General features: G+C 42.3%; 2 protein-coding genes across 2 annotated transcripts in view; both read left to right on the forward strand.

Annotated features, from left to right (window-relative positions):
• Positions 1-23642, forward strand: DNAJC8 (DnaJ heat shock protein family (Hsp40) member C8). Its single transcript, XM_082348720.1, has 9 exons — positions 1-153; positions 2820-2921; positions 12837-12893; positions 15749-15815; positions 16333-16427; positions 17976-18047; positions 20717-20808; positions 21689-21764; positions 22822-23642. The coding sequence occupies exons 1-9, from the start codon at positions 76-78 to the stop codon at positions 22942-22944; spliced, it is 762 nt and encodes a 253-aa protein (XP_082204846.1). The 5' UTR covers positions 1-75; the 3' UTR covers positions 22945-23642.
• A 680-nt stretch (positions 23643-24322) lies between these two features.
• The window catches only part of PTAFR (platelet activating factor receptor), a 42390-nt gene continuing 40690 nt past the window's right edge, over positions 24323-26022 (forward strand). The window contains exon 1 of the mRNA XM_082348452.1: positions 24323-25489. The gene's annotated coding sequence lies outside the window, so the exon portion shown is untranslated. The remainder of the gene's footprint in view (positions 25490-26022) is intronic.

The following is a 26022-nucleotide window of genomic DNA, read 5'->3' on the forward strand; positions in this document are numbered from 1 at the left end:
GGGGAGAGGCGGACCTGTAAGAAGACGTGAGGTAGCGCTTGCGCAGAAGAGTCACATGGTGGCTGGGCCGGGGAAATGGCGGCTCCAGGAGAGAGCGGGGCTTCGGGTGGCGGCGGCAGCACGGAGGAGGCATTTATGACCTTCTACAGTGAGGTGAACACAGAGTGAGGGATGGCGGCAACGGGGCGACCCCAATGGGGCTACGCTCCCAGCGGGCGAAGGCAGTCGTCCTTCTGGCCTGGACCGTTGGGCAGCCCCTCCTGTCTGGCCTTTGGGGCGGTGGGGGCTTCGGGAGTGTGCGTGCGTGTCTTCCTGATATTGCGGCGCGGAGATCCCCTGGACGACAGAAAGGGGCGGGGGGTCCGGCGTCTGCGTGGAGGCGGCGATCGTGGCCAACGAAGTGCTTGGGCGCGCGCAGAGTTCCCCAGGTCCGCGTAGTCGGGGGCTGGCAGCGGCCGGGAGGCTGGGCCTTTCTGGGGACGACTTAACCGGCTTGGCCCCCGTTTTTATTATCAACGGAAGCACTCTGTACTCTTAGTTATCTGTAGTGAGTTTTCCTGGTAGTTATTTCTGCCATTAGCGAACGCTAGGCACTGTGCATTTTGCCGTGTAGTCATTATCTCCCTTTTACAGATGACAAACCTGAGGTTTAGGGAGGTGAGATAATTTGTGCTGGGTCTTAGAGCAGATGACAACTCGGTATCATGTTGGGAGGGAGTAAGTTTGGTGTGAGCCTCGTTTACTATCGCATCTCCAGAGCCTAGTACATAGTAGTTGCTTAATAAATATTTGTTGAGTAAACGAATGAATGAATAAATGGGTGAATAAATAAATGAAAGAAAAGAATGGGTTTTGGAGTCAGAGGACCTCGGATTGGATTCGTGCAAGGCAGTTAACATGACTGTGACAGAATTCTTTCAAGCCATTGATTTGGCAGTCCTCAATTTCCACGTTTGTAGAACGAAAGGTAATATTAAAACAAGAGTTTTAATGAGGGTTAAAGGGTTTAATGTTTAAGAAAGTTTCATGAGATATAAAGCAGAAGTATCTTTGTAAGAGTTAAAACAAGGCTGAAAGTGGACCTCTTTAGGTTGGCATGGATTTGAGGAATGGAGTTGCTCCCCACCTGGCTGTGAGTTACCGAGAGTTAAGCACCATGTCACATTCATCTTTTATCTCTGGTAGTTGTAACAGTGCTTGTTACATAGTAGTTTCTCCAAAATATTAAGTTTAAAAACAAATTAGTATGTCCATTTATAGTCTGTGCTTTCAAAATGTCTAATTCACTTGAAAGTGTTAATGCACTGCTACCAGTTTACTGGCTTCTCATGAGTACTCAGCAGTTATAGTGGAACTTGTTTTAATTACTCTTTCTTAGTTTAAAAAAAAAAAAGCAATCCTGGTTTGTTTAATTTAATGAGAGAAAGTGTCTAAAGGAGGACCCTTTAATCATCATTAACTAATATTTATTGAGCACCTGATATGATCTAGTGTACTGTTTAGGTCCTGGAGAAATGGTAGTGAACAACAGAGAGAAAAATCCTGTCTTCATAGAGCTTTCATTCTATTGAGAAGGATAAACAATGAATAGATGTACAATATACTGTCAGGTAGTGATAAGTGCTATGAGGAAAAATGAGTCTGGGAAAAAGAGAGTGGGGGGAGGGGCGTGCTATTTTACAAAAGAGTGAAGAGGGAAGATGCTGAAATGGATTAGCTTTTTATGTTACTGAGATCCTTTCCAAATGCATTTTGGCCATAGAAATAAAGATGGTATATATAACATGCCAGAAATTCGTTCCAACTAAAATTTCAGTTCTGACAGTGGCACCGAGGATGTTTTCTTGGGACTACCTGGTGCTTGTTCTCCTTAGCATTGTGTTCAGGTCAGGGATTTTTCTATTAAAGTTAGAAAGGCGGAGTTATTTGCTCCCTCCCACACACTTTTTTTTTTTTAAACGTTTAATTTAATTTAATTTAATTTATTTTATTTATTTATGGCTGTGTTGGGTCTTCGTTTCTGTGCGAGGGCTTTCTCTAGTTGTGGCAAGCGGGGGCCACTCTTCATCGCGGTGCGCTGGCCTCTCACTATCGCGGCCTCTCTTGTTGCGGAGCACAGGCTCCAGACGCGCAGGCTCAGTAATTGTGGCTCACGGGTCCAGCTGCTCTGCGGCGTGTGGGATCTTCCCAGACCAGGGCTCAAACCCATGTCCCCTGCATTGGCAGGCAGATTCTCCACTACTGCACCACCAGGGAAGCCCCCCCCACACACTTTTTTAATGCTGCTTTTAGTGTACATTTCAGTGTAATTGTATTTTTCCTTTCTTAAAAAGTTGTAAATTAATGTGAACATTCACAAGTATATCGTTCATCATTAGAGGGGAAGCTCTTTGAAGGCAGTGGCTGTGATTTATTTATTTTTGAATCTTCTTGCTGCCTTGCTCTGGCGTCAAACTGTTGGGCTTAAAATTCTGGTTTATAAATTGGGTGATTGGGAAAAAATCTGGTTTACAGGTTGGCTGGTTACAAGTCAGTTGACCTAACTCTCAGTTTTCTTATCTGCGAAATGGGGATAATAGTGGTACCTACCATATAGGATTGTTGAGGGGAATAAACACCTGTAAAGTTTTTACATTATATTAAAATTCAGTAAATGGTAGCTGTTGTAATTATTTCTCAAATTGTTTAGCAAAATACCTTGAACGTGTAGACACGCAAATAAATGTTTACTGAACATGTCTGTGAGTTGCTTGTTAAGATGACAATTCAGAGTTCATTACTGAGCTTTACTAATGAGGTTTTTATCCCCTTTATTTTAGGTGAAACAAATAGAGAAGAGAGATTCAGTTCTAACGTCCAAAAATCAGATTGAAAGATTGACTCGTCCTGGTTCCTCCTACTTCAATTTGAACCCATTTGAGGTGAGGTATCTGATGTTGCTGTGGCCCTTGATAGGGAGCTTTACATAGCTGCAGGCAGGCTTACCTCGGAACACACACCTAATTTGTACTATGCATAGTTGAAGTTGAACTTTGGTGGTTTATTGTGAGCAGAGCTTGCTCTCATCTTTTAGTAACCCAAATATATATGGATTTATTTTCAAATGTGAAGGAATAGCTAGCCTTGGTAAATTTAGGGTCTTTGATTTAATTTGTTTGTTAAAACTTTTCTGTTTTACCACAATAAAAAAAACCTAACAACCCAAAAATGTTCACAAGATTATAGACAAGCAAATACACTTTTTAGCTTCCTTAGTTTTTTTTTTTTTTTTGCTTCCTTAGTTTTATAACTTTAAATGTTTCCTGATTATAAAAGTAAATCATATTTCTAATAAAAATTAGAAATATAGAAAAAGCAAGAATAAAAATCATGTATAATCGTACCTAAGAAAACACCTGTTTATGCTCCAACTGTTTTTAGTTTTATTTAGAAACAAAGAGGGTCATGCAGTTCATGCTGTTTTATTTTATTTTATTTTTTTAAAGTTTTTTTTTAATATATAAATTATTTATTTATTTATTTATTTATTTAAATTTTTGACTGTGTTGGGTCTTCGTTGCTGCGCATGGGCTTTCTCTAGTTGCAGCGAGTTGGGGCTACTCTTCGTTGGGTGTGCGGGCTTCTCATTGCGGTGGCTTCTCTTGTTGTGGTGCGCGGGCTCTAGACGTGCAAGCTTCAGTAGTTGTGGCTCACCGGCTCTAGAGTGCAGGCTCAGTAGTTGTGGCACACGGGCTTAGTTGCTCCGAGGCATGTGGGATCTTCCCAGACCAGCACTCAAACCTGTGTTCCCTGCATTGGCAGGCGGATTCTAAACCACTGCGCCACCTGGGAAGCCCCATGCTATTTTATTTTATTTATTTTTTTTTTGAATTTTATTTTATTTATTTATTTTTTATACAGCAGGTTCTTATTAGTTATCTATTCCCATGCTATTTTAAATGCTATATTGTTACATAAACTATTTTTATACGCTTTTAAAAATATTTTTATTTATTTATTTATTTATTTATTTATTTATTTATTTATTTATTTATGGCTGTGTTGGGTCTTCGTTTCTGTGCGAGGGCTTTCTCTAGTTGTGGCAAGCGGGGGCCACTCTTCATCGTGGTGCGCTGGCCTCTCACTATCGTGGTCTCTCTTGTTGCGGAGCACAGGCTCCAGACACGCAGGCTCAGTAATTGTGGCTCACGGGCCCAGCTGCTCCGCGGCATGTGGGATCTTCCCGGACCAGGGCTCGAACCCGTGTCCCCCGCATTGGCAGGCAGATTGTCAACCACTGCACCACCTGGGAAGCCCCATGCTATTTTATTTTATTTATTTATTTTTTTGAATTTTATTTTATTTACTTATTTTTTATACAGCAGATTCTTATTAGTTATCTATTCCCATGCTATTTTATTTTATTTTTTTAAATATTATTCCTCCCCATAATTATTTATTTATTTATTTATAAGCAGATATTCATTTTAAATTAATTATTTATTTATTTTTGGCTGTGTTGGGTCTTCGTTTCTGTGCGAGGGCTTTCTCCAGTTGCGGCAAGCGGGGGCCGCTCTTCATCGCGGTGTGCAGGCCTCTCACTATCGCGGCCTCTCTTGTTGCGGAGCACAGGCTCCAGATGCGCAGGCTCAGTAGTTGTGGCTCACGGGCTTAGTTGCTCCGCGGCATGTGGGATCTTCCCAGACTAGGGCTCGAACCCGTGTCCCCTGCATTGGCAGGCAGATTCTCAACCACTGCGCCACCAGGGAAGCCCTATTCCCATGCTATTTTAAATGCTATATTGTTACATAAACTATTTTTATACACTTTTTAAAATATTTTTAATTATTTAATTATTTATTTATTTATGGCTGTGTTGGGTCTTCGTTTCTGTGCGAGGGCTTTCTCTATTTGTGGCAAGCGGGGGCCACTCTTCATCGCGGTGCGCGGGCCTCTCACTATCGCGGCCTCTCTTGTTGCGGAGCACAGGCTCCAGATGCGCAGGCTTAGTAATTGTGGCTCACGGGCCCAACTGCTCCGTGGCATGTGGGATCTTCCCAGATCAGGGCTTGAACCCGTGTCCCTTGCATTGGCAGGCAGATTCTCAACCACTGCGCCACCAGGGAAGCCCATATACACTTTTTAAAGTCTCAATTATTATTTCAACAATTCCTTTATTGTACGATAATTAAACTAGTTTCTAATTGTCACAATTATAAATAACTTTGAAATGAATGTTGTTACATCTTATAAAAAACACTTATTGAGCACTTATATAAAAAAACCTTTTCTCCACTTCATTTTATTGTGGTAAAGTATACATAACGTAAAATTAACCATTTTAACCATTTTTAGGCATACAGTTAAGTGGCATTAAGTACATTCACAGTGTTGTGCAATCATCATCCCTCTCCATTTCTAGAAGTTTTTCATCATTCCAAACTGAAACTTCAAACCCATAAAACAATAACTCTCCAGTCCTCCTACCCCCAACCCCTGGTAAGCTCTATTCTGCTTTTTGTCTATGAATGCCTATTCCAGGTGCCTCAAACAATGTTTGTCTGTTTATGTCTGGCTTATTTCACTTAGTATAGTATTTTCAAGATTCACCAATTGTTTCTGTTTTTTTGAGGAATTTTTCAAGAATATTTTTCATTTTAAAACAATCTCAGATTTGCAGAAAGGTTGCAAGTAAGTTGTCAATATGACACCCCATCTCCCTGAAATACTTTAGTGTATTTTCCAACGAACAGCATTCTCCTACTGAACCACAATATAACAGTCAAAACCAGGAAATAAATGTTGATGCATTTATTTTACTATATGATCCTCAGACCCCATTCAAACTAGCTAATTGTTTCAATGATGTCCTTTATAGCAAAAGGATCCAGTCTGGAATCTCTGTTACATTTAGTTGTCATGTCTCATTAGTCTCCCTCAATCTGGAATAGTTCCTCAGTCTTTCCTTGACTTTAGTGACCTTGGCATTTCTGAAGATTACAGGCCAGTTATTTTGTAGCATCTTTCTCAACTTGAGTTTGTTTGATGTTTCTTCACATTAGATTCAGTTTATGCAGTGTTGACAGGAAACGCATAGAAGTGGTACTGCATTTTTCTCTTTGTAACCTGTAAAGTGGTACATGATTTTGATTTATCCTGTTATTAATGATATTACTTGATCACTTAAAGAGGTGCCTACTAGGTTTCTTCATGAAGTTAACTTTTTTCTCCTTTGTAATTGATAAGTGTTTTATGAGGAGGTACTTTGAGAATGTGTGAATATACTGTCCTTATCAAAGTTTCAGTTTATTCATTTGTCAGTATAGACTTGGGGTTTCCTATTTTATTCAATGGGTTATAATTTGATATTACTTATTTCGATGCTCAAATGTCCCAAATTTGACCAGTAGGTTACTTTTAAGCCTTTTCTGTCTTTTTGATATGTCTTCATCATTCTTTGATTACTAGGCACTCTTGTACTTCTCCTGACCCAGCCTGGAATTAACCATTTCTTTGAGGAGTTCTGATTCCTTTTACTGAAGAATGATATTTAGAAATCAAGATTTGGATGCTAGGTATACCCATTGCCATTGGGATGTCACTACTCCCAGACCCTATTGGTAGACAGAGCTAAGGAGTGTGTGTGTGTGTGTGTGTGTGTGTGTGTGTGTGTGTGTGTGTACATACACATACATGTATTACATAAAAGTTCAATCCAACATCACAGCGTTTATTCTAGGGTTTTTTTTCTTTCCATGTTCATAGTTCCCTTCTCTGAGAAATCTGGCTCCCACTGTCTTTAATATATATATTTACTTAATTGATCCTCCTGTATGAATCTGATCTCGATCTCCCATTGCCATTCCTTCCCTCATGTGAATGACCTCCTCACCCTGCTTCACTCTGACACCAACACCGGGTTGCCTCACTGTGCAAAAACCCTTCTCCCCACACCTGAACTCTAAACTCCAGTGCTGGGTCACCCTTTGGTGTGGGTATGTTTCTTACCTGGCTCTGCCTCCCTGTGCCTGCCCTCCACCGCCAAGAGCTCTCTTCGTCCCTCTTGGGCTCTAGCAGCCTCCCCACCAAGCAGGCATGCTTCCTTCCTACCTGCTCTGGTCTTGACACCCTGTGTCAGGCTGCCTTCCTCTGGGAACACCCTCCTCATCTTTATTGCGTTCTGACTCCACACTCCAGGCGCCCCCTGCATGGAGGTCCTCTTCACTCTGCTCACGTTCCAACTCTCTGCCAGTTGTACTTGGGCTCCTACACCTCAAGTTGGGCTGCCCTGTTACTTTGGATGCTCTCCTACATGGGCACCCACCTCACCAGGCACAGGCTTCCACACCCCATGCTAGGCTTGGGCTTTGTGGATATGTCCTTGCTTGGGCTCCTGCACCCTGTGCCCTCCCGTATTGACAGTCTCACCCTGCTTAGGTTCTGACACCCTATGGCAGGCCACCTGTCCATGGAGATGCCCTCCTCAACCCACTTTGGCACTTTATGTCAAGTTACCCCTCTGTGGATGCTCTTCTCACCCTGTTTGGGTTCCAGCACCACATGACTAGCCGACACTCCTCGTGTGGTTACTGTCTTCTTTGTCTCAGATGGGCTCTGACACTCCGCTCTGGGCCATCTTGACTCCTCACCCAAAGTAGATGTCTACTTCGCCTGGCCCCACTTAACATATTTGAAAGGGAAGAGGAAGATGAAAAGCTTAAAGAGCATTTAGATATGATTTTGGGGAGGGCGTAGGGGGAGATAATATGTTTGAAAGGTGATAAAGAATTTGATGGTATGTCCTTTCTGTTTAGTCATATATATATATTTTTAATATTTATTTATTTGGTTGCACTGGGTCTGTAGTTGAGGCAAGCGGGCTCCTTAGTTGTGGCATGCAAAATCCTAGTTGCAGCATGCATATGGGATCTAGTTCCCAGACCAGGGATCGAACCCCGGCCCCCTGCATTGGGAGCATGGAGTCTTATCCACTGTACCACCAAGGAAGTCCCTAGTCGTATTTTTAAATTGAGATAGTATGTACTGTGAAAAGGGGGCACATGATCATATAACTTACCTGTTTATTTAAGATAATTAGTGTTTCCTGTGGAGATCTGTTGATGAGGAGTAACAGATTGTTGGGACCAGTATGAATGCTAGGATTTTACTGTCCTACCAGTTAATGTGGTCTGGAAGTGGAACTCACTGCCCTATAGCTCCTGTCCTGATTATAGGAAGTGTGTTTGTTTTTTAATTTTATTTATTTTTTTCGCCGCATGGCATGTGGGGTCTTAGTTCCCTGACCAGGCATTGAACCCGGGCAGTTTGCAGTGAGAGCTCGGAGTCCTAACCACTGGACCACCAGGGAATTCCCCGGAAGTGTGTTTGAATGTGTAAAGAATATGGTAAGGTTGACAAACCTGGGGAGGTGCCAGATTGTGTTTGAGTGAGCAGGGCTCCATGACTGTCCATTAGAACTTTTGTCTTTTCTCTTTCATACAAATATGCTGGCCACTTTATAGGATGGGTGTCATTGTCTTTTTTTTTTTTTTTTAATTGAAGTATAGTTGGTATACAATGTTGTGCTAGTTTCAGGTATACAGCAAAGTGATTTAGTTATACTATATATACGTGTGTGTGTGTGTGTATTCTTTTTCAGATTCTTTTCCATTATAGGTTATTACAAGGTATTGAATATAGTTCCCTGTGCCATATAGTAGGTGCTTGTTGTTTATCTGTTTTATATATGGTAGTGTGTATCTGTTAATCCCAAACTCCTAATTTAGCCCCAAGCCCCCGCCAGTTGTCTTCTTACAAAGTTGGTTTTTGACCCTAAGTCAGGGTCCAGCATCCTCCCCACCAAGCTAGGTGTTCCTAGCAATTTAGGAAATCAGTAACTTCTGTTTTTTCATGCAACAACTACTGGGACATCTAAATGAATCAGACTTTTCTCCAGAGGTAAGCAGACTGGTTTTTTCCTAGTAAGGAGAAGTGATGCAGTAATAGCTGTCCTCTTGGCTATAAATTGAAACGTGAGTAGTTGTCCTATATACCATCTTCCTGAGCAGCAGGTAGAAAAGGGACTCTGATGGGTCTTATTACAGGAATCCTAATCCAGGGGGCATTTTCCCCCCCTTCCTGCCATCACTGCACTATTTGGATGCATTTCTAACCTTCAGCCATTTTCTAAACATCTTTTTTATGCATTCTACAATTGTTCTTAGGTTAAGGGCCCTCCCCTACTTCCTTCCATAAGCTTAGATGAACCTGTGCACCTGCTCAGTCCTGCCTTTTTCATGTTCCTTTTTTCTGTTTAACTTTATTTTTTATAAAGATTTTATTTATTATTTATTTTATTTATTTTTGCAGCAGGCGGGATGCGGCGCGAGGGCTTCTCTCTAGTTGTGGAGTGCAGGTTTTCTCTCTCTAGTTGTGGCGCGCAGGCTCCAGGGCACGTGGGCTCTGTAGTTTGCGGCATGCGGGCTCTCTAGTTGAGGTGCACGAGCTCAGTAGTTGTGGCGCGGGCTTAGTTGCCCTGCGGCATGTGGGATCTTAGTTCCCCAACCAGGGATCGAACCCGTGTCCCCTGCATTGTAAGGTGGATTCTTTACCACTGGACCACCAGGGAAGTCCTTCTGTTTAACTTTAAAGCCCCAGAAGGCAGCACCACAGACTTCGTTTTCTGTTTATCTTGTTTAGCACATTGGGAAGAAAGGTATTTATCTCACAGGATTCTGGAACTTGCACATTATTAACAGGTCAGAGAGTTCAGTTGTGACCTAAGACTGGATTCCTCTTTCAAGCAGAAGATCCTAAAGGACACTATGGCGGTTTATTTGAGTTCAGGAACTTATATAAATGCCACAGTCAAGCATTTTTGTTTCTGTGTGATGATTTATTAACTCTCTGAGGTCCAAGACTGTGGATTTTTCTTTGCAGTATCCCCAAAGCCTGAGACACAGTGGAAGTTCGGAAAAATCTTCCAAGAACCTGAACAGACCTGTGTGCTTCCTTAGAGCCATATTGGTTATATGGTATTTATCATTTTGGTAAGAATTGTGACTTGTCTGTTCCTTCCCTTGTGGACCTTAAATTCTATGAGAACAGTAGTGAGCACAGGATCTAGCAATCCCAGGTGCTCCATAAGTTTGTACTGAATGTATAAAACTGGCTTCAAAGGGGTTTGGACCGCAGGTATAGGCCCATTGTCTTCACTGTGTTTCATGGCCACATATGGCAACTCCAACTCTTAATGATAGAAAAGGAGTCGGATTAGCTAGCTTTGAAGGCACTCAGTGAATATATGTTGCTAGTGATCAGTACACATATGATATGACCCTTGGAAAAATAACTTTTGATGTGTGTGTGTTTGTGTATATTTATACGTACCCTCTTCATTTTTGCCAAATCATCTGAAAGTAAGCTGCAGACATTGATGCTTCATGCCTAAGTACTTTAACATGCATCTCCTCAAAACAAGAACACATTTCGACATAACCACAACACCATTACCACACCTAGGAAAAACCACATTACTGCAGTTCAGCAACATCATCTGGCGTGAAGTCTACACTCCAATGACTCCAATTGTCCTAAAAAAAAATCTCAATTTTAGCTATTTTATTTTTTAACCTGGGAACCAGTCAAGGTTTATGAATTACATTTGGCATGATTAGTTCTAGGCTATAGCTTTATTGAGGCTTTTTTTTGTGTGTGAAGGTGGGATGATTTCCATCCTTTCACATTCATTTTGAATACCTTGTTGGGTTTGCTGGACTTTAGTTTGCTCTAGTACATTCCTTTTCCCCAGAACCAAGGAAAGGTAGGGTTCTCCTCTGAATATTTGTGTATGTACAGTTACCTCCCTTTGTCTGTAAATCTTATGTGGCTGCATTTTTCCTTTTGAGTGACTTTTCCCCGGTTCCTTTCTCCCTGGGGAAGATATGATGGGGCGCACTCACTCTTGAAAAGTCTTTGTTTTAAAGTTCTTCCTTTTCCCTCACCCCCAATTGTATGCCTGACATTTGAGAATGGGTATGCTCTTGTAGTAACCTTCAAAAGTCTATTGAATGCAGGGGTGATTCAGCTTCATGGCCTACCAATAACTGCTGCTGTAGGTGGGCTGTTTGAATGTGTTGAAAGCTTGCTATAAATCTTGACATTACTTGTTGTCAAGTTTTTCTAAGACTCTGTAAACATCTGACTAAGCTTGGCAGATTACTTTTCAGTTTTAATTTCTCTGGTATGTTTTGTTTTTTTTTATAAATTTATTTTATTTTTGGCTACGTTGGGTCTTTGTTGCTGCACACGGGCTTTCTCTAGTTGTGGCGAGCGGGGGCTACTCTTCGTTGCAGTGCGCGGGCTTCTCATTGCGGTGGCTTCTCTTGTTGCGGAGCACAGGCTCTAGGGGCATGGGCTTCAGTAGTTGTGGCATGCGGCTCAGTAGTTCTGGCTCGCGGGCTCTAGAGCGCAGGCTCAGTAGTTGTGGCGCACAGGCTTAGTTGCTCTGCGGCATGTGGGATCTTCCCGGACCAGGGTTCGAACCCGTGTCGCCTGCACTGGCAGGCTGATTCCCAACCACTGCACCACCAGGGAAGCCCCTGGAGTGTATTTTTCAAGATTTCTTACTTTTTTTTTTTTCCTCTTTGCCCCCTTTAATAACTGATCGTCAGTTCTATTAACTTCAAGTGCACTTATTTTTGACCTCTGTCATCATCCCTTACCAGTGCATCTCAAACTGTAATATGATTCAGATCACCTGGGGATCTTGTTGAAATGTTGATTCTGATTCAGTCACACTGAAGTGGGGCCTGCTTTTCTGAATTTCTAACAGACCTTCTTACCCTCTGCCCTTCAGCACCTTCTTCACACCTTGAATACTAAGTACATAAATGTTAGGTGCTATGTTGAATCCATGGACTACACTCTGAAATCCTCTGGTTTAATTGTATGTCTTATAATAAAGCCTTCTTTGAAAAACTTTTATTATATGGTAATTTAAAAAAATGTTTCTCCTGCTTATTTATCTTTGCATTTCTAGTGTATAGCAGCATGTTCAGCAGGTAGTAGCTGCTATGTAAATGTTTGAATGAATGTGTGTTTTTGTGGTGAGGGAATCAGAATCCTTGATGACGAATGTCAACACCAGTATACCCAGGGTTGGAGAAGAATGATAAAACTTATCTTTAAAACAGTGTTGCTCAAAAAATACAGATTTTGCTGTCATTTGGCCGTACCCAATTCTACTAAGTTCTACTGAGCTGGAATCAGACTTTCCTAGAGTGAACCCCTGGCATTGCTCTCAGATTTCCACTCTGGGTTGAGAACTGTTGAGCCATGTAAATTATAACGTGGAGCCAAGTGACATTTCTTGATTGAGATGAAAATCAGCTGTGGGGGGGGGGCTTTATTTGAAGATCTGCAGTTCTCACTCATTAAAAAAAAAAAAAAAATCAGGTAGCCAGCCTAATTATTTTCACGTTGAGTTGCTATACTTTCTCCACATTTGCAAAGGTAAGTAGAGGGTGGGTACTTTTCTTAATAATGAAGGAGAAAGGCAACATTTTTCTCATGGTCTGTAAACACGTCCCTGGGTGTAGGGTAATTTATTACTTTTCTGATGGAGTGAAAGAAACCACTGAATTAATTTGAGAACCCTGAAACACTATAGCTATTATTCTGTTACTGGTTTACTCATTTATATTTCTTGAACATTTTTTAGAACTGTATGCTAGGTACTGTTCTAGAATGCTGAGTACTGTTCTAGATGCTGATTATAAAATGTATAATTATTGGGCATCTCTTAAATCTATAAATTCTTTTAATCTCTTTTACAGTTTTGATTTTGATTCTTCCAGGTTCTTCAGATAGATCCTGAAGTGACAGATGAAGAAATAAAAAAGAGGTTTCGGCAGGTATGATACTATATTCCTGTAATAGGTGGAATTTGAACCTTTTAAAAATGTATTGAGCACATGATTCTCTTAGGACTTGAGGGTTATTATGAGGACATTCTGTTATGACTTTTGGGCCAAAATTTAATCTTTTTTTTTTTTTTAAGGCTATGTAACTCTGAAAAAAAACTTACAGTGACATACAAATCTTAAATAATTTAATGACCATAGCTTACCTGTGAATAGGATGAATTTTACATCCAAATAGAATCTCTCCAGTTCCTTAATTAAGAGAGAGAAGTACAAGGTAGAGTAGTAGAGCTTACATGGTGTCATACTTATCAAATCCCCTGGCTTCTAGGAGATTCATAACAGTGTTTTATTTTTAAGTTCATTTAACAGTGTTAAGTGATTTTATTTTTAAAGTTCTATTCCTCAATAATTTTATCTTTTGCAAACTTATATGAATACTCAAAAGATACCTGGTTTAATATAGAGTGCTTTCAGAAAGTTCTCTAGGAAAGGAGATCCACAACCTCTGATTCTTGCCCATTCTAATATTTAATAACTCAAGCTGTAGAGTTTTATAGTAGCCTTTTTTTTTTTTTTTTAAGAGAAAGGTAATTTTAAATTTATTTATTTATTTATTTACTTTTGGCTGTGTTGGATCTTCGTTTCTGTGCGAGGGCTTTCTCTAGTTGCGGCGAGCGGGGGCCACTCCTCATCGCGGTGCGCGGGCCTCTCACTATCGCGGCCTCTCTTGTTGCGGAGCACAGGCTCCAGGCGCGGAGGCTCAGTAGTTGTGGCTTACGGGCCCAGTTGCTTTGCGGCATGTGGGATCTTCCCAGACCAGGGCTCGAACCCGTATCCCCTGTATTGGCAGGCGGATTCTCAACCACTGCGCCACCAGGGAAGCCCTATAGTAGCCTTTTAAAACACTCTTCCAGTTTTGAAAGCTAACCCCCCCAGCCTTTTCTTCTATGAGTTGAATAATCATACTCCCTGTAATGTCTTTGCAAGTTGGATTTTCTATATATTTCATGTCTTTTTTTTTAAACTTTCCTCAACTTATATCTTTTATATACTTCATATTTTAATAGGGCCTGACCAGTGCTGAATATATTTCTCAGCTCCTGCATGACAGACTTGTTAATATCCAGTGTTAGGCTTGCTTTTTCAATACAGTCATTGCCTCCACATTGCTGACTCATAATCATCTTCTGATCTACTATTAAGCCAAGGTGTTTTTATCTTTGCCTACTCAGTCATTTCCCATTATATAACTTTATAGCTTTTTTGCTTCCTGACTTCTTCTCTGCAGTTGTATTCAACTTTTTCCCCTTCTTCTAAAATATCAAGTTTTCTAATGTAATGCATTAGAAATCTTTCCCAATTCAATAAGCAATCATTCAAATTCATAGTCAAAACTTTTAGACTATTTATGTAGCTATACGAAGAACTCAATAAGAATTCTTATTTAGTCATTAATAGAGCCTAATAGTTAAGAGTGTACGTGCTGGAGCTGTATGACTTGAGTTTCTGTCTTGGCTGTACCTCTTACAAGAAGTGTGAGCGCTGGCAAGTTACTTTCAACCTTCCTGTGCCCTGTTACCTCGTTTGTAAAATGCATGTAATGATGGTGGTTGCCCCTGGGGTTTTTATAAGGATTTGAATGAGGCAACACACCTAACGCACTTAGAGTAGGTCTTGGCCTATGGTATGTCCTCTTCATGTGCTAGCTGTTGCCAGTGTGTGTTAGTATGCTAAGTTCTTTACTCATTATCTCATTTCATCCTTACAACAACCCAGTGAGATATAGGTATACAGTATTGTCCCACTTAGAGAGGAGGAAACTGAGGCGGAGATAGATCAAGTGAATTGCTCAAGGTCTCACAGCTAGCAGGTGATCTAAGTTGAAATTGGGACGCAGGATTTTGGCTCCAGTAATGCTGGATTTAGCAGTAGATCCCTACTTGATGTCATCCCCGAGCACAGTCCCTTTGTTCAAACTGTTTCTGTCTGTCGGTGATAGTAGGTCAGTGGTTCTTAACCCTGGCTGTCTGAAAGGATCACCTATGGAGGTTTTTGCTTTTTAACTTTTTGTTATAAGAAATTTTCGTTATATTTTAAAAAGAAAGAATAAAGCAATGAAAGCCCATATATTCACCATCTATATGCAACAGTTCCCTTCATTAACTATATATGTATTTTTGGCAGAACTGTAAGTTACAGACACTATGATACTTCACCCCTAAGTACTTAAGCAGTTATCCCACCAAAGTAAAAAAAGGACATTTTCTTGCATAACTACTTGTCACACCTAACAAATTAACACTAATTCCTTACTATCATCTGATACCCAGTCTAGTAGAGGTTTAAAAAGTACAGATGCCGGAGACTGATTCAGAAGGTCTCAGGCTGGAAAGTAGACCTCTGTATTCCTAAAAATCTTCACAGGGTTGGAACGCAGCCAGAACTGAGAGCCACTGCTCTATATTAGAAGTTCTTTTAAGAAAGAGATGATATCTCAGACCTGTTTAATCCTCTCTAGTGCTCCGTATAAGAAACATAAAAGGAACTTGGTACTTTTTGTTCTTTCCTTCCCCCTCCCAAATTATGACAACATCTTCATAATGCTTGGCTTACATTTGTTCTCAAATAAATGTTTTCCATCTGTGCAGTTACCTGTTGGTACTTGAATTTTATTAAGGACTAACACTTCTGGGCATTTTATGATATTTATTAATTTTTAAAAAATGCTTCTGGCTGGCAGTTTTTGCCCTAATAAGAGCTTTTGGTTGTAAAGAGGCACAGTGCAGGTGAAGAGTTACTAAATGTTCCTCTTATTGACAAAGCTATCTTTTCTCTTATTATAGTTATCCATATTGGTGCATCCTGACAAAAATCAAGATGATGCTGACAGAGCACAAAAGGCTTTTGAAGGTATTTGTATATTTACCTGCTTCTGAGAAACATATTGTCAGTGCTCGGGACTAACTGTTCCTAGTCCTGGATCAAGAAAAGAATGTTACAGTTTTGTCTTCTGGTCATGAAGAAGCTGTGGTTTTCAGTAGAACGGTTGTCATTCAAAGCAGAATGTTGCTGTTTAGAAATAGACCTTAACTTTGGTTTGTTAAAACTTTTATGTGCCAACAAAGATTGTTACTGCATAGGATCATTTTTTTCCTTTGAACATAAAAAATAATTGGAAGAATTTGATCACTGAGTTAAATCTAGATGTGGTGTATTTAACCTTGAGCATATATTTAATTTTTTTCCAAGGCTCTCAAGGAAAATCATTGCTGTAGTTGTATGTTTTTAAATCAGTTTAAAAACAGTAAATAATTTAACAAAGTAGGGAATGCTTTTAGACGGCACAAGTCCATTTACACTGCCTGAGTATAGTTCAGACTTTGAGAGGGTGTTTGCAGAAACAGTTAATTTCAATGTTTTGCATTAGCTGTGGACAAAGCTTACAAGTTGCTACTGGATCAGGAACAAAAGAAGAGGGCCCTGGATGTAATTCAGGCAGGAAAAGAATACGTGGAACACACCGTAAGTATTTATAGTGCTGCTGTGTTTACAGGAAGTATTAGTAAGCCTTGGGCGCCTTGCCTTGTAGGAGGGTAAATGTTAACATTAACATAGCAATGCCTGACTGGCCTGACTGGCCTGACTGCTCCTGTGGTCTCCACCACTTCGCTGTGGTGGTCATGAACAGTGCGTGCCTGAATCTGGCATTCACTCCTAGAGCTCAGGACGCTGCTCCTACCTCTTTCCCTAGCAGTCCCTTGTTGTGGAAAGAGGGTTTTTCTTGCTGTCTCATCGCAGTACCCCATTCTGAAAGTGGAACAGTGGAGCAGCCATGGTGTGCTTAACCCTGGACTTTTATTCTTGTCTCTGTGAAAGGGTTGAAACAAGGGCTTGAGAAAGGCTGGCAAGGGGATATGAGTAACTATTTAAAAAAAAACAGGACGAGATACATGTCTGTATGAATAATAGGGTTGGGAAGGACTCAATTGAAATAAATTCAGTTTTAGCTGTCTTTATTTTTTTCCATTACCTAAATCTCCCGAGTGGTGGGAAATGTTAAGATAGCTTCCTTGAGGTAAGAAAGGTCTTTGTTTTAATTTTTTACTTGCTAGGGCAAGAATCTTGAGGCTGTTTTATAAGAGCAGTTTCAGTTGGGAGTGAATATGGATGTGACCTTTTCTTTGAAGAGCTTTGGAATCTGTAACAACTGTATAACCAATAATAGTAATGAGGCCAATTTAGATGAGGGACATGAGTAAAAAGAAGAGACAGACTGCCATAACTGTGTCTTGCTGGTCATGTGTTGGAATTTGAGGGCCAAATTCTGGTAGAAACCAGAAAAGAACCCGACAATTTGTCCCTGAATTATTGTGATAGTTACCCTTCCTCTGTATTTTGCGTGTAAAGGAGCCGCCCTCAGGCTTTCTGACCACAGGGTGGCAGTAGGGCCTTTCTGAGCTTGGAAGGCACTTGGCTTTTTGCCGGACTGAATGGTAATTTAATGGAGTAATGTCATTCTTTTTTGAATGGATATATTTATTTTTGGGGGGAATCTCAATGGTGGCCAAAGTGGTGAAAACATCAGTTAATGTGTTGTGAATATCGTTGGTTTAAGGAGGTTTCACAGTGAAAATTATCCAGAATGCCATTGTAGAAATGCCAGAAAACAATCCTATTTGATGCTGCAAATTCTGTAGCTTCTTTAAAACTTGACAAATGTACTTTTTTTTTTGCTATAAACACATAACCACAAGCCATGAAAGATAAATGCATAAGCTGTTCAGTGTATCAAAGGCTCTTTGGATCTGGCCTAGGATCTGATAAGTTGGGGACAACTCCCCAGCTGGTCCCCTTGTGTTGGATTTTAGATGAGGTTAGAGAAAGGACCCCTGGCTCCTAGTTTTCTTTGATTGTGTTGCTGTTTTGGAGGGGAGGGGAGTGGCTCATCTTTTTTCAATGCAAAGCTTTTGTTAATACCTGTAGAAAAGTGCACATATTCTATGTGTGCAGCTTAATGGATATTCTCAAAGTATGAGTGCTCATTTTTTGATGGAAAAAAATTCTTTTTAGGTGAAAGAGCGAAAAAAGCAATTAAAGAAGGAAGGAAAGCCTACAAATGTGGAGGAGGATGATCCTGAGCTGGTGAGTTAAATATGGGAAAAACCACCTCATCTTGTGTGAATGGGTTCACTGATTGGTGGGTTAAAGAGAGGGAAGCTTAAGGAATGCTGCATACATGCTAGAAACATTTTCACTTAAAATATTAAAATGTATATTCATTCTCCTTTTTGAAAAATCCACGTTTTTTTGGACATAGGGCTATGGCCTTCCCTTTGAGGGTTTGTCTGCTCATTGGAGTTCGCAGTTGACTTTATTTTATAAAATACACAGAGCATTATCCATAGTTTCTGCTTTTAATTTCTTTTGAAGAACACTGAAAACTTAGGTACCTGTGAAGCAAAGCAAGAGCAGAATCCTAGATTGTTTTTTCAGTCTTTTCCAGATGTCTCACCTGTACCTAATTCAACAGCAGTTATTTTTAGGGACTTGTGTTTGACTCTTTCTAAAGCATTCCACTTAGTTTTAAAAGAACCAACAAGCATTTATTTTTATAACCACACTGATCAATTTCTGTGATGTTTAAATCACATAAGTACAGTAGTAATTGCAACTGGGATAGACAGCTTTGGGAGCAACCACAAATGACTCTTGGCAAACAGCTGTCTACAGCCACGGGTACCCAATTGTGCTGCAGGTAATAATGTGCTTCCAGGGAAATGGCAAGCATCTGTTTTTTGTTTTTTTTTTTTAATTTTTATTTGCGCCAGGTCTTAGTTGCAGCTTGCGGCCTCCTTAGTTGTGGCATGCAAACTCTTAGTTGTGGCATGCATGTTGGATCTAGTTCCCTGACCAGGGATTGAACCTGGGCCCCCTGCATTGAGAGTGCGGATTTTAACCACTGCGCCACCAGGGAAGTCCCCGAGCATCTGTTAATCCCGTGGGTTCTTCAGTGGAGATTGGTTAAGAGAGAGATTCTACTTACATATTTGTGTCTGATTGCCTCACTAGCCTGAAAAATTTTAAGTCATCTTTATCTTGCCTCAAGTTAGGTCAATAAATAACTTAAACCACATGCTTATTTTAAAAGATTTATAGAGGAGCGGCTGTCTTACTAGGGAAACTTCCTATCAACTTCTTCCATCAGTGATTTTAGTTACAGCAACTGGTCCCCTCTTCTGTTTGGTAACACTGCTTGAGAACTGTTAGGCCGTCTTTTCCACTAGCCACTTGTTTTGGGTTTACTCCATTCCAGTATTTTAGTTTTTTTCTCCTCAGCCCTACTTTCCCTTCCCTTTAATTATCCTTTTTAGTCTTTTCTGAAGACCCTCTTATAAATATTCCTTGCTCCTCCTAAGTTGTTAAGAACCTTAACTTTTTTTAGTTGTCTTTTTTTCCTGCTTATAAAGGAACACATGCTAATGATAGAAAATTTGGAAAAAGCAGAAAAATATAAAAAATTAAAATCACCAGAAACTGTTCATCCAGGAGCTTTTAAAAATATTGAAATATTCTTTACAGATTCCTTCACCTCTTTGATGTTTGTCATTATTAGGGGCTGGAGTTTGTCAGCATTGCTTTCATTGAGCAGTGCCTGGCAGGTATCAGTATTAAAGAGAAGTGACAGTAATTTGGGGATTCCTTTACTTCCCCTTTTTTCCATATGTCACTCTTGCTCCAGTGTCTCTGATTTTAGGATATAAATCGTATGAAATCTGGATGATGGGTTATTTTTTATATTTCTTTGTATATTTAAAATACTTTATATTTGGGGGAAAAAGTTTTAAAGATAAGAGTTTTGTTTTCTATCTAATGCTGTGTTACCTGTTTCTGCCAACGTAAGAGTCAGAATATAAGCTCAGCTGCATACAACTGAGACCCCAAATGACAGTGGTTTGAACAAGTCGGTGGCTTTTTTCTCTCCTGTGTAGTAGTCTTTGGGAAGATGGCTGCTGGACTGCGTGTCCCTCAAGGACTCAGTGTCCTCCTTTCTGTGGCTCTGCCAACAAGTGTGTTGCCTCCAATCTCACAGTCCAGGATGTGTCATCACCTCACCCATGTACAAACAGCAGGATAGAGGAATAGGGCAGGAGGGATCAGTGTGCTCCCTCTAAGAACACTCCAGAAAGTTGCTACATCACTTTTCCTTATAGCTCATTGGCGAAAACAAGTTACATGGCCACGCCTAGCTACAGAGAAGCCTGGGAAATACAGGCTTTTGTGCTGGGTGGCCATGTGCTTTAAGATAAGGGAGTGTACAAGAAGGTAGAACACATCATGGGGCGAGGATAGGGGACAACTAGTAGCTCTGCCACAGTCGGGAGACTCCTGAGACTAGTCTGATAGCACCTGCATATCTCCAGGACCTCTCTTGGTGCCTAGCTCAGAGTTAATAATAACATATGCGTGAAAAGAAAGAATGAAAGTTATTTTTGGAAGTTCTTTGGAGGAAAGGGCCCTCCAAAATTTCAATGGTTGTGATAAGTGGGTAAAATTTTTTTTTTCTCTTATTGGTGCTTTTTACCAGAGCAAGGCTCCTCTGTATCATCTGAATGGTGAAAGTGGAAAGAGCTCATAGGAGGATGTGTTATTTATCTCCCAGGAGAGAGCCAGCATCCTGAAGTGGTTCTCTCTGGAGAGTCTTTTTTCCTTGCTGGTCTAATTTGCTTTTGTCCTGGGCTCCATCTAAAAATATTTGATTCAAATTGCTGGTAAAATATTTACTTTGCTTTTCTTCTTAATTTTTTTTGTAGTTCAAACAAGCAGTATACAAACAGACCATGAAACTCTTTGCTGAGCTGGAAATTAAAAGGAAAGAGAGAGAAGCCAAAGAGATGCATGAAAGGTATATATTAGTATATTCGTTTAAGCCATGTCTGAATACCTAGATTAACCAAGATGGTCTTTGGAGATTTTCCTGATGAAGGAATTATGTTACAGTACATCGTTTAAGAGACTGTCTAAAATAGTTATCTGAAACAGCCAAACTTTTGAATCACTAGGGTAAGGAATTCTCTCTGACTTTTGGGAAATATTGAATAGGCCTGTCCTTAGGGAGTTTATAATCAAGAGTGCTGTGTGTTTTCTTCCTGATTTCCTGGAGTGAAGCAGGCAGTTAGTCAGGCCTGAGCCTTTTGTGTGACTAGTGGCTGCAGCTTTGGCGAGTATGTAGTGTTGTACAGTGTAATCACTTACAACAGATTTATTGCCGGAAAGTATGATTTCCTTTGCTCATCAGAAATCTTGAGGTTAATTTAGTTTATGTATTTTGTATTGTTGATTGGTGTTTAGCAATAACTAGGTTTTGCTAGTTGGGGTTATGTGAAAGGGCCTTGTTTTAGGATAGGGTTTTGTCCAGAGATCCTCTTGAACAAGAACCTCTGCTATTGTAATGGTCACTGTACTGAAGTAAGGTGGCCTGGGTTCTTGAGATGGCTTTGTCAGGGACTGGCCCTGGAACCTCCGATTAGTGTTGGCTGGGCTTTGACGACCTTGTCTGTCTATCTCTGTGACAGGGGTATCTGTATCTTGCCCCACAGTCTCATCTGCATGTTTTAAAATGACATTTGTGCAGTGCTTTGAGCCCTTTCCAGACAGCCGTCTTTGGAGAACTCTAGGGAATTGGTTTACTTTATATGCTTGCTTCTGTGGGGAAATGCCTAACTTGTATGGTTAACACAGTCTCCAAGTATCATATAAATCCTATGGCCTGGTTTTCCTCCTAGGAAGCGACAAAGGGAAGAAGAGATTGAAGCTCAAGAAAAAGCCAAACGAGAAAGGGAGTGGCAGAAAAATTTTGAGGTAAGTTTCCAGGGTGGCCAGGGACTCTTATTCCAGAGTAAGAAAACTTCCCAGCATAGAAGCTTGATTCCTGGCCATTCCCAGGACTGACTGGGGTGGACAGTCGGGGAAATGGCTTATGTGGGGAAAAGCGGGGGCTTTGGGGACTGAGTCCTGGCTCAGCCACCTCTGCGCTCCGTAGCTTGGCAAGGGCATGATAGGCACAGCTGCCAAGTGGGCTCAGGAACAATGGTTTACACCTCTAATTTAGGGGGTAAACGTGGAGTAGCGCCCTATTTAGAGGTCTGTTACTAGAAACTGAGGTTCTTGTAACCCTGATGTCCTGCCTGTAGAGAGACTTAAGGCTTGATTCCTCTTTGACATCCCGGTTATATCCTTCAGGGGCTCAGCCAGTTTCCTGAATTGAGCAACATTTGGTCTTATCTTCTGTAAGATTTAGGACTCAGGGTAGGGATTGGCTAACCAGCGATGATGGCTTTGTTTCTGTCCCACTGAGTGAATGGAGAGAGAGAAAATGAGTAGGCCCCTCGGTAAGGGGGAGGGATCCCAGTGGTCCTCCCAGCACAGCTGGCCAGGCATTGTGCTGGCTTTGCGCCTCCATCCAGGTTTTAAGGGGCAGAAGGAAGGTGCCGGGGGAAAGAGCGGCTGTACTGCTGGCGAGCCAGATGGCTTTGAGAAAAGGATGCAGCCTCTGAGCCCTGGTGTCTTCGTTTGTGAAATACCAGTAGCACGACACACCGCAGCTTTTTGTGAGGGTTAGGAATAGCGTGCAGTAAGTGTCTAGCCCAGAGGTACCCAGCAAACAATGGCTTTGTTGTGATGAGTATTATTCGTCTCATCCTCCTTTCCAGCCTGTGGCTTATCCTGCCTTCTAGGGGTGGTATGACCCTTTCCTGGGCCCATGGAAGGGGCAGAAAAGCTCTTGCTCTGTTCTACTCTTGGATTCTTCCAGAGGACTGGGCTGGGCCGAGCTGGGCTACAAGGGGGATGGCACAGCAGGCTCAGGCCCTTCCTTTCCCTAACTGGTTTCCTCACCTCAAACCTCTTCTGTGCTTAGGAAAGTCGAGATGGTCGTGTGGACAGCTGGCGAAACTTCCAAGCAAATACAAAAGGAAAGAAAGAGAAGAAGAACAGGACCTTCCTGAGACCACCAAAAGTAAAAATGGAGCAGCGTGAGTGACCACCTGGGGTCACAGCCACAGAACCTTCCCTCACCTGTCTCCCCTCCTGCTTTGAAGGACTCATTCTTTCCTCCCATTTTCACCCCAACATAGAGTAGTATTTGCTTTTTAGTCCATTTTGTTTTCAATACAATTTAATATCGATCAGAGTAATTCTTTTGTACATTGAAATGAGGGGCTCGGTTTAAAAAGAAACCTACCCCTACCCCTAGACCAACCGGGATCTGGAAGGTGCCACCATTGGTGCTGCCTTCTCTTCCCACAGCCTGTAACTTAATGTTTTGTACTTCACTGAATTGTGATGGTTAGAAACTTCGTGTATAGTTTGTGGAAATCATCCAATTAAACATATTGCTTAAAATGGTGTTGCCATGACTTCAGAGACAAGCCTGGGCCACCTTAGGAAGCCCCTTTCCTTCAGTTGCTTGCTTCTGGGTGTGGCATCCTTCGAAGCCCCAGATCAGATGGGAAGGCATTGGACACACAGAGCAGTCACTCGATGCCCTGACGTCCCGTGGTGTTTGGCATGTGCTTTCCCGTCTGACTGGCCAATCCGTGTGGCATGAGGCTCCAAGTCACCCAAACCTGTTCACTTTCCAAAGAGCTAGCCATCCTCCCTCCAGTACCATTGTGTCCTAGCCTGTCTGCGTTTGTTAGTGGTAATATTCTGTATGTGTAATAAATTTTTATACCCGAACCCCTGGTGTACTGTTGCTCAGGTAGTTTTCCATGGGTGAGCCTCTTGTCGGGCTTGGCCCATCTGCAAAATTCTTTGGAGTTGGATGGACCTGGCTTCTGACCCCTTACTTGCTGAACCTTAATTTCTTCATCTGCAAATGGGAATATAGATCACTGGCAGCTTTCAGGGAGGATTAGATGCGGCATATGTAAGGTAGCTACCATAGTGCTCAGTGGGTGTTGCCAGGATTATTTCTGTGCAAAATGAAAATACTGATTATTTTGAGGATTAAATGAAATAATGTATGGAAGCATCCTGCTTACGGTATATACTCCAGTGTCGTGCTGGCTGTGAGAGACAGGACCAGCCCTTGGGAGGGACATAAGGTGAAAAATAGAAAAGTGACACCTAAAATGTGAAGACAGGAGAACCTGGGTGACTTGAAGCCAGACTTTTGCATTGTTTTGTAGATGAGTAAAGATGTCCAGTAATCACAGAGGTACAATGTCTTGTATAGAGAGATCCTGCAACTTTGACTGGCTTCTCTATGGGAGGGGACAGAAGCTTGGGTGTCTTACTGTCCTTCCCAGTGCAGCTAAGCGAGTCCAAACTGCAGATGATTAGACCACAGGGGGTGGGTGGGAGGGGATCTAGCTAAAACCTGACCGAGGCAGAGAGAGGGAACTGTTTAGTCACCCGCGGATGCGGATGTCGTGAGGGAATGCTGATCATCCTGGGCAGGGAGGTGCCGCCCACCTCACTCCAGGGTGTGTGTGTACACACCCACCCCTTCCTTAGAGCTCTGCAAGCTCGTGAGGGCCAGGCCCTGTCTTTGTCCTCCAGGAGGTTGTACCAGTGATCAGCTACTGGTGTGCTTAGGCACTCAACAGATACGCTGGCTTTGGGATAAAGTGGTGAACACCACGGGTCCCTGCTGCCGACCGCATCCTACTGGGGCGTGTGGATGGTGAACCGGTGCAAAGATCATGAAAGGCACGATGTGTCCACCGCTCCGAGGAGGGGGCCTTTGATCCTGTTCTTAGCAGCCAGGGAGTGCTTCCTGGAGGAAGTGACCTTTTCAAAGTCGGATGTTTTCAGCTGCAGGGAATAACTAGCATAAACAAATGGGCCTATTTTCTCGCGTAAGTCTGGCGGCAGGCAGTTTCAGGTGTTGTTCATGACCTCAGCAGTGCCCCCGAGGAACCAGGCTCTTACTCGGCTTCTCCTCCCTCCTCTCAGGAGGGCTTGTCATCTTCCAGGTGTAGAGTCTCAGAAGGTGGTGACTGCACCACACCCCGTATCAATTGCCAAGCAGAAAGAAGTCATCCATGAAGCAAAACTTTCCCCCAAAGGTGTCATTGGCCCCAAAATACGCGACGTGGCCACCTCTAACTGTAAATTCGGGAAAACAGCAAAGGAGAATGGGCAGGCCCTAGACCAGGACTTGCCCCTTGGGACTGGACACCAACTGTTTCCAGTAAAGTCTTGTTGGCAAGGAAGGAAGAAAGGGAGATCGCCCGGCATAGGTGAGGTAGGACTAGAGGGGAAGATGTTTCCATCAGAGGGAACAGTGTGTGCAAAGACCTGGAAGTAAGAGCATAGCGCATTCTTGGAACTGAACACCCTTTGTCACGCCTGGAGCAGAGAAGTGGGGTGAGGTGAGACCAGGGAGATGAGAAAGTCATAATAAGGAATTTGGGTTTCTGCCATGACATCCCCTTTTCCCAGACGGCCTGACGCCTTCCCGTTTCCTTTCTAGCACACGATTGCCACAGACCCACTTGAAAAGTCAGCAGTGGTCCCAGCCCATTCCCATAACCCTGCTCAGAGCCATCTTTTCAGCGATGACCTGACCCGCGAGAGAGGTGTGTGTTGGGCAATGCACATTGGGCATTGAACCAGCTGCGTTACTCAAGACGCCTCCAGGGTGTCTCCGTGGCAGCTGGTTCATCCCCTTCAAGGTTAAGGGGCTCCTTGGGCGGGGAAGGCTGGCTGGAGGAGCGGCAGGGCCCAGAAGGAGCCGAAGGCTGGATGAGCCACTTTACTCCTCTTCCTGTGGTTTGCTGTGAATAATGGGGCCGATCCCAGCACTCTCACACCTCCCAGTGGGCAGCTCACTGCTGTCTGCGGGCTACCGTGGGCTGAGCCAGATGGGTAAGGGTAGCAGCCGGGCATTTAGGCCTCAACTTCCTCACGTGTCAAGTGGAAATTGTCCCTTTAAAACGAGGTGTAACCACCGAAGGCATCAGTCCAGACATCCCACCCCAAACCCCTCAACATCCCACCCCTGTGGCTGGCCTCTCAGTGTCAGTCTGGGGCCACCACAGCCGGGCCCCCCCTTCCAGCCCCTGTCACAGGCCCCAGTGGAGGTTGGAATGTGAGTGAGTGTGTGTGTGTG

This window comes from Balaenoptera borealis (assembly GCF_965194805.1).
Source record: "Balaenoptera borealis genome assembly, chromosome: 1".
Taxonomy (NCBI): Eukaryota; Metazoa; Chordata; class Mammalia; order Artiodactyla; family Balaenopteridae; genus Balaenoptera; species Balaenoptera borealis.

Coding starts and splice junctions, on each gene's coding strand:
- DNAJC8 (XM_082348720.1), top strand. CDS start 76: ATGGCGGCTCCAGGAGAGAGCGGGGCTTCGGGTGGCGGCGGCAGCACG. Junction 154..2,819: donor TTATGACCTTCTACAGTGAG/GTGAACACAGAG, acceptor CCTTTATTTTAG/GTGAAACAAATAGAGAAGAG. Junction 18,048..20,716: donor AGGAGGATGATCCTGAGCTG/GTGAGTTAAATA, acceptor TTTTTTTTGTAG/TTCAAACAAGCAGTATACAA.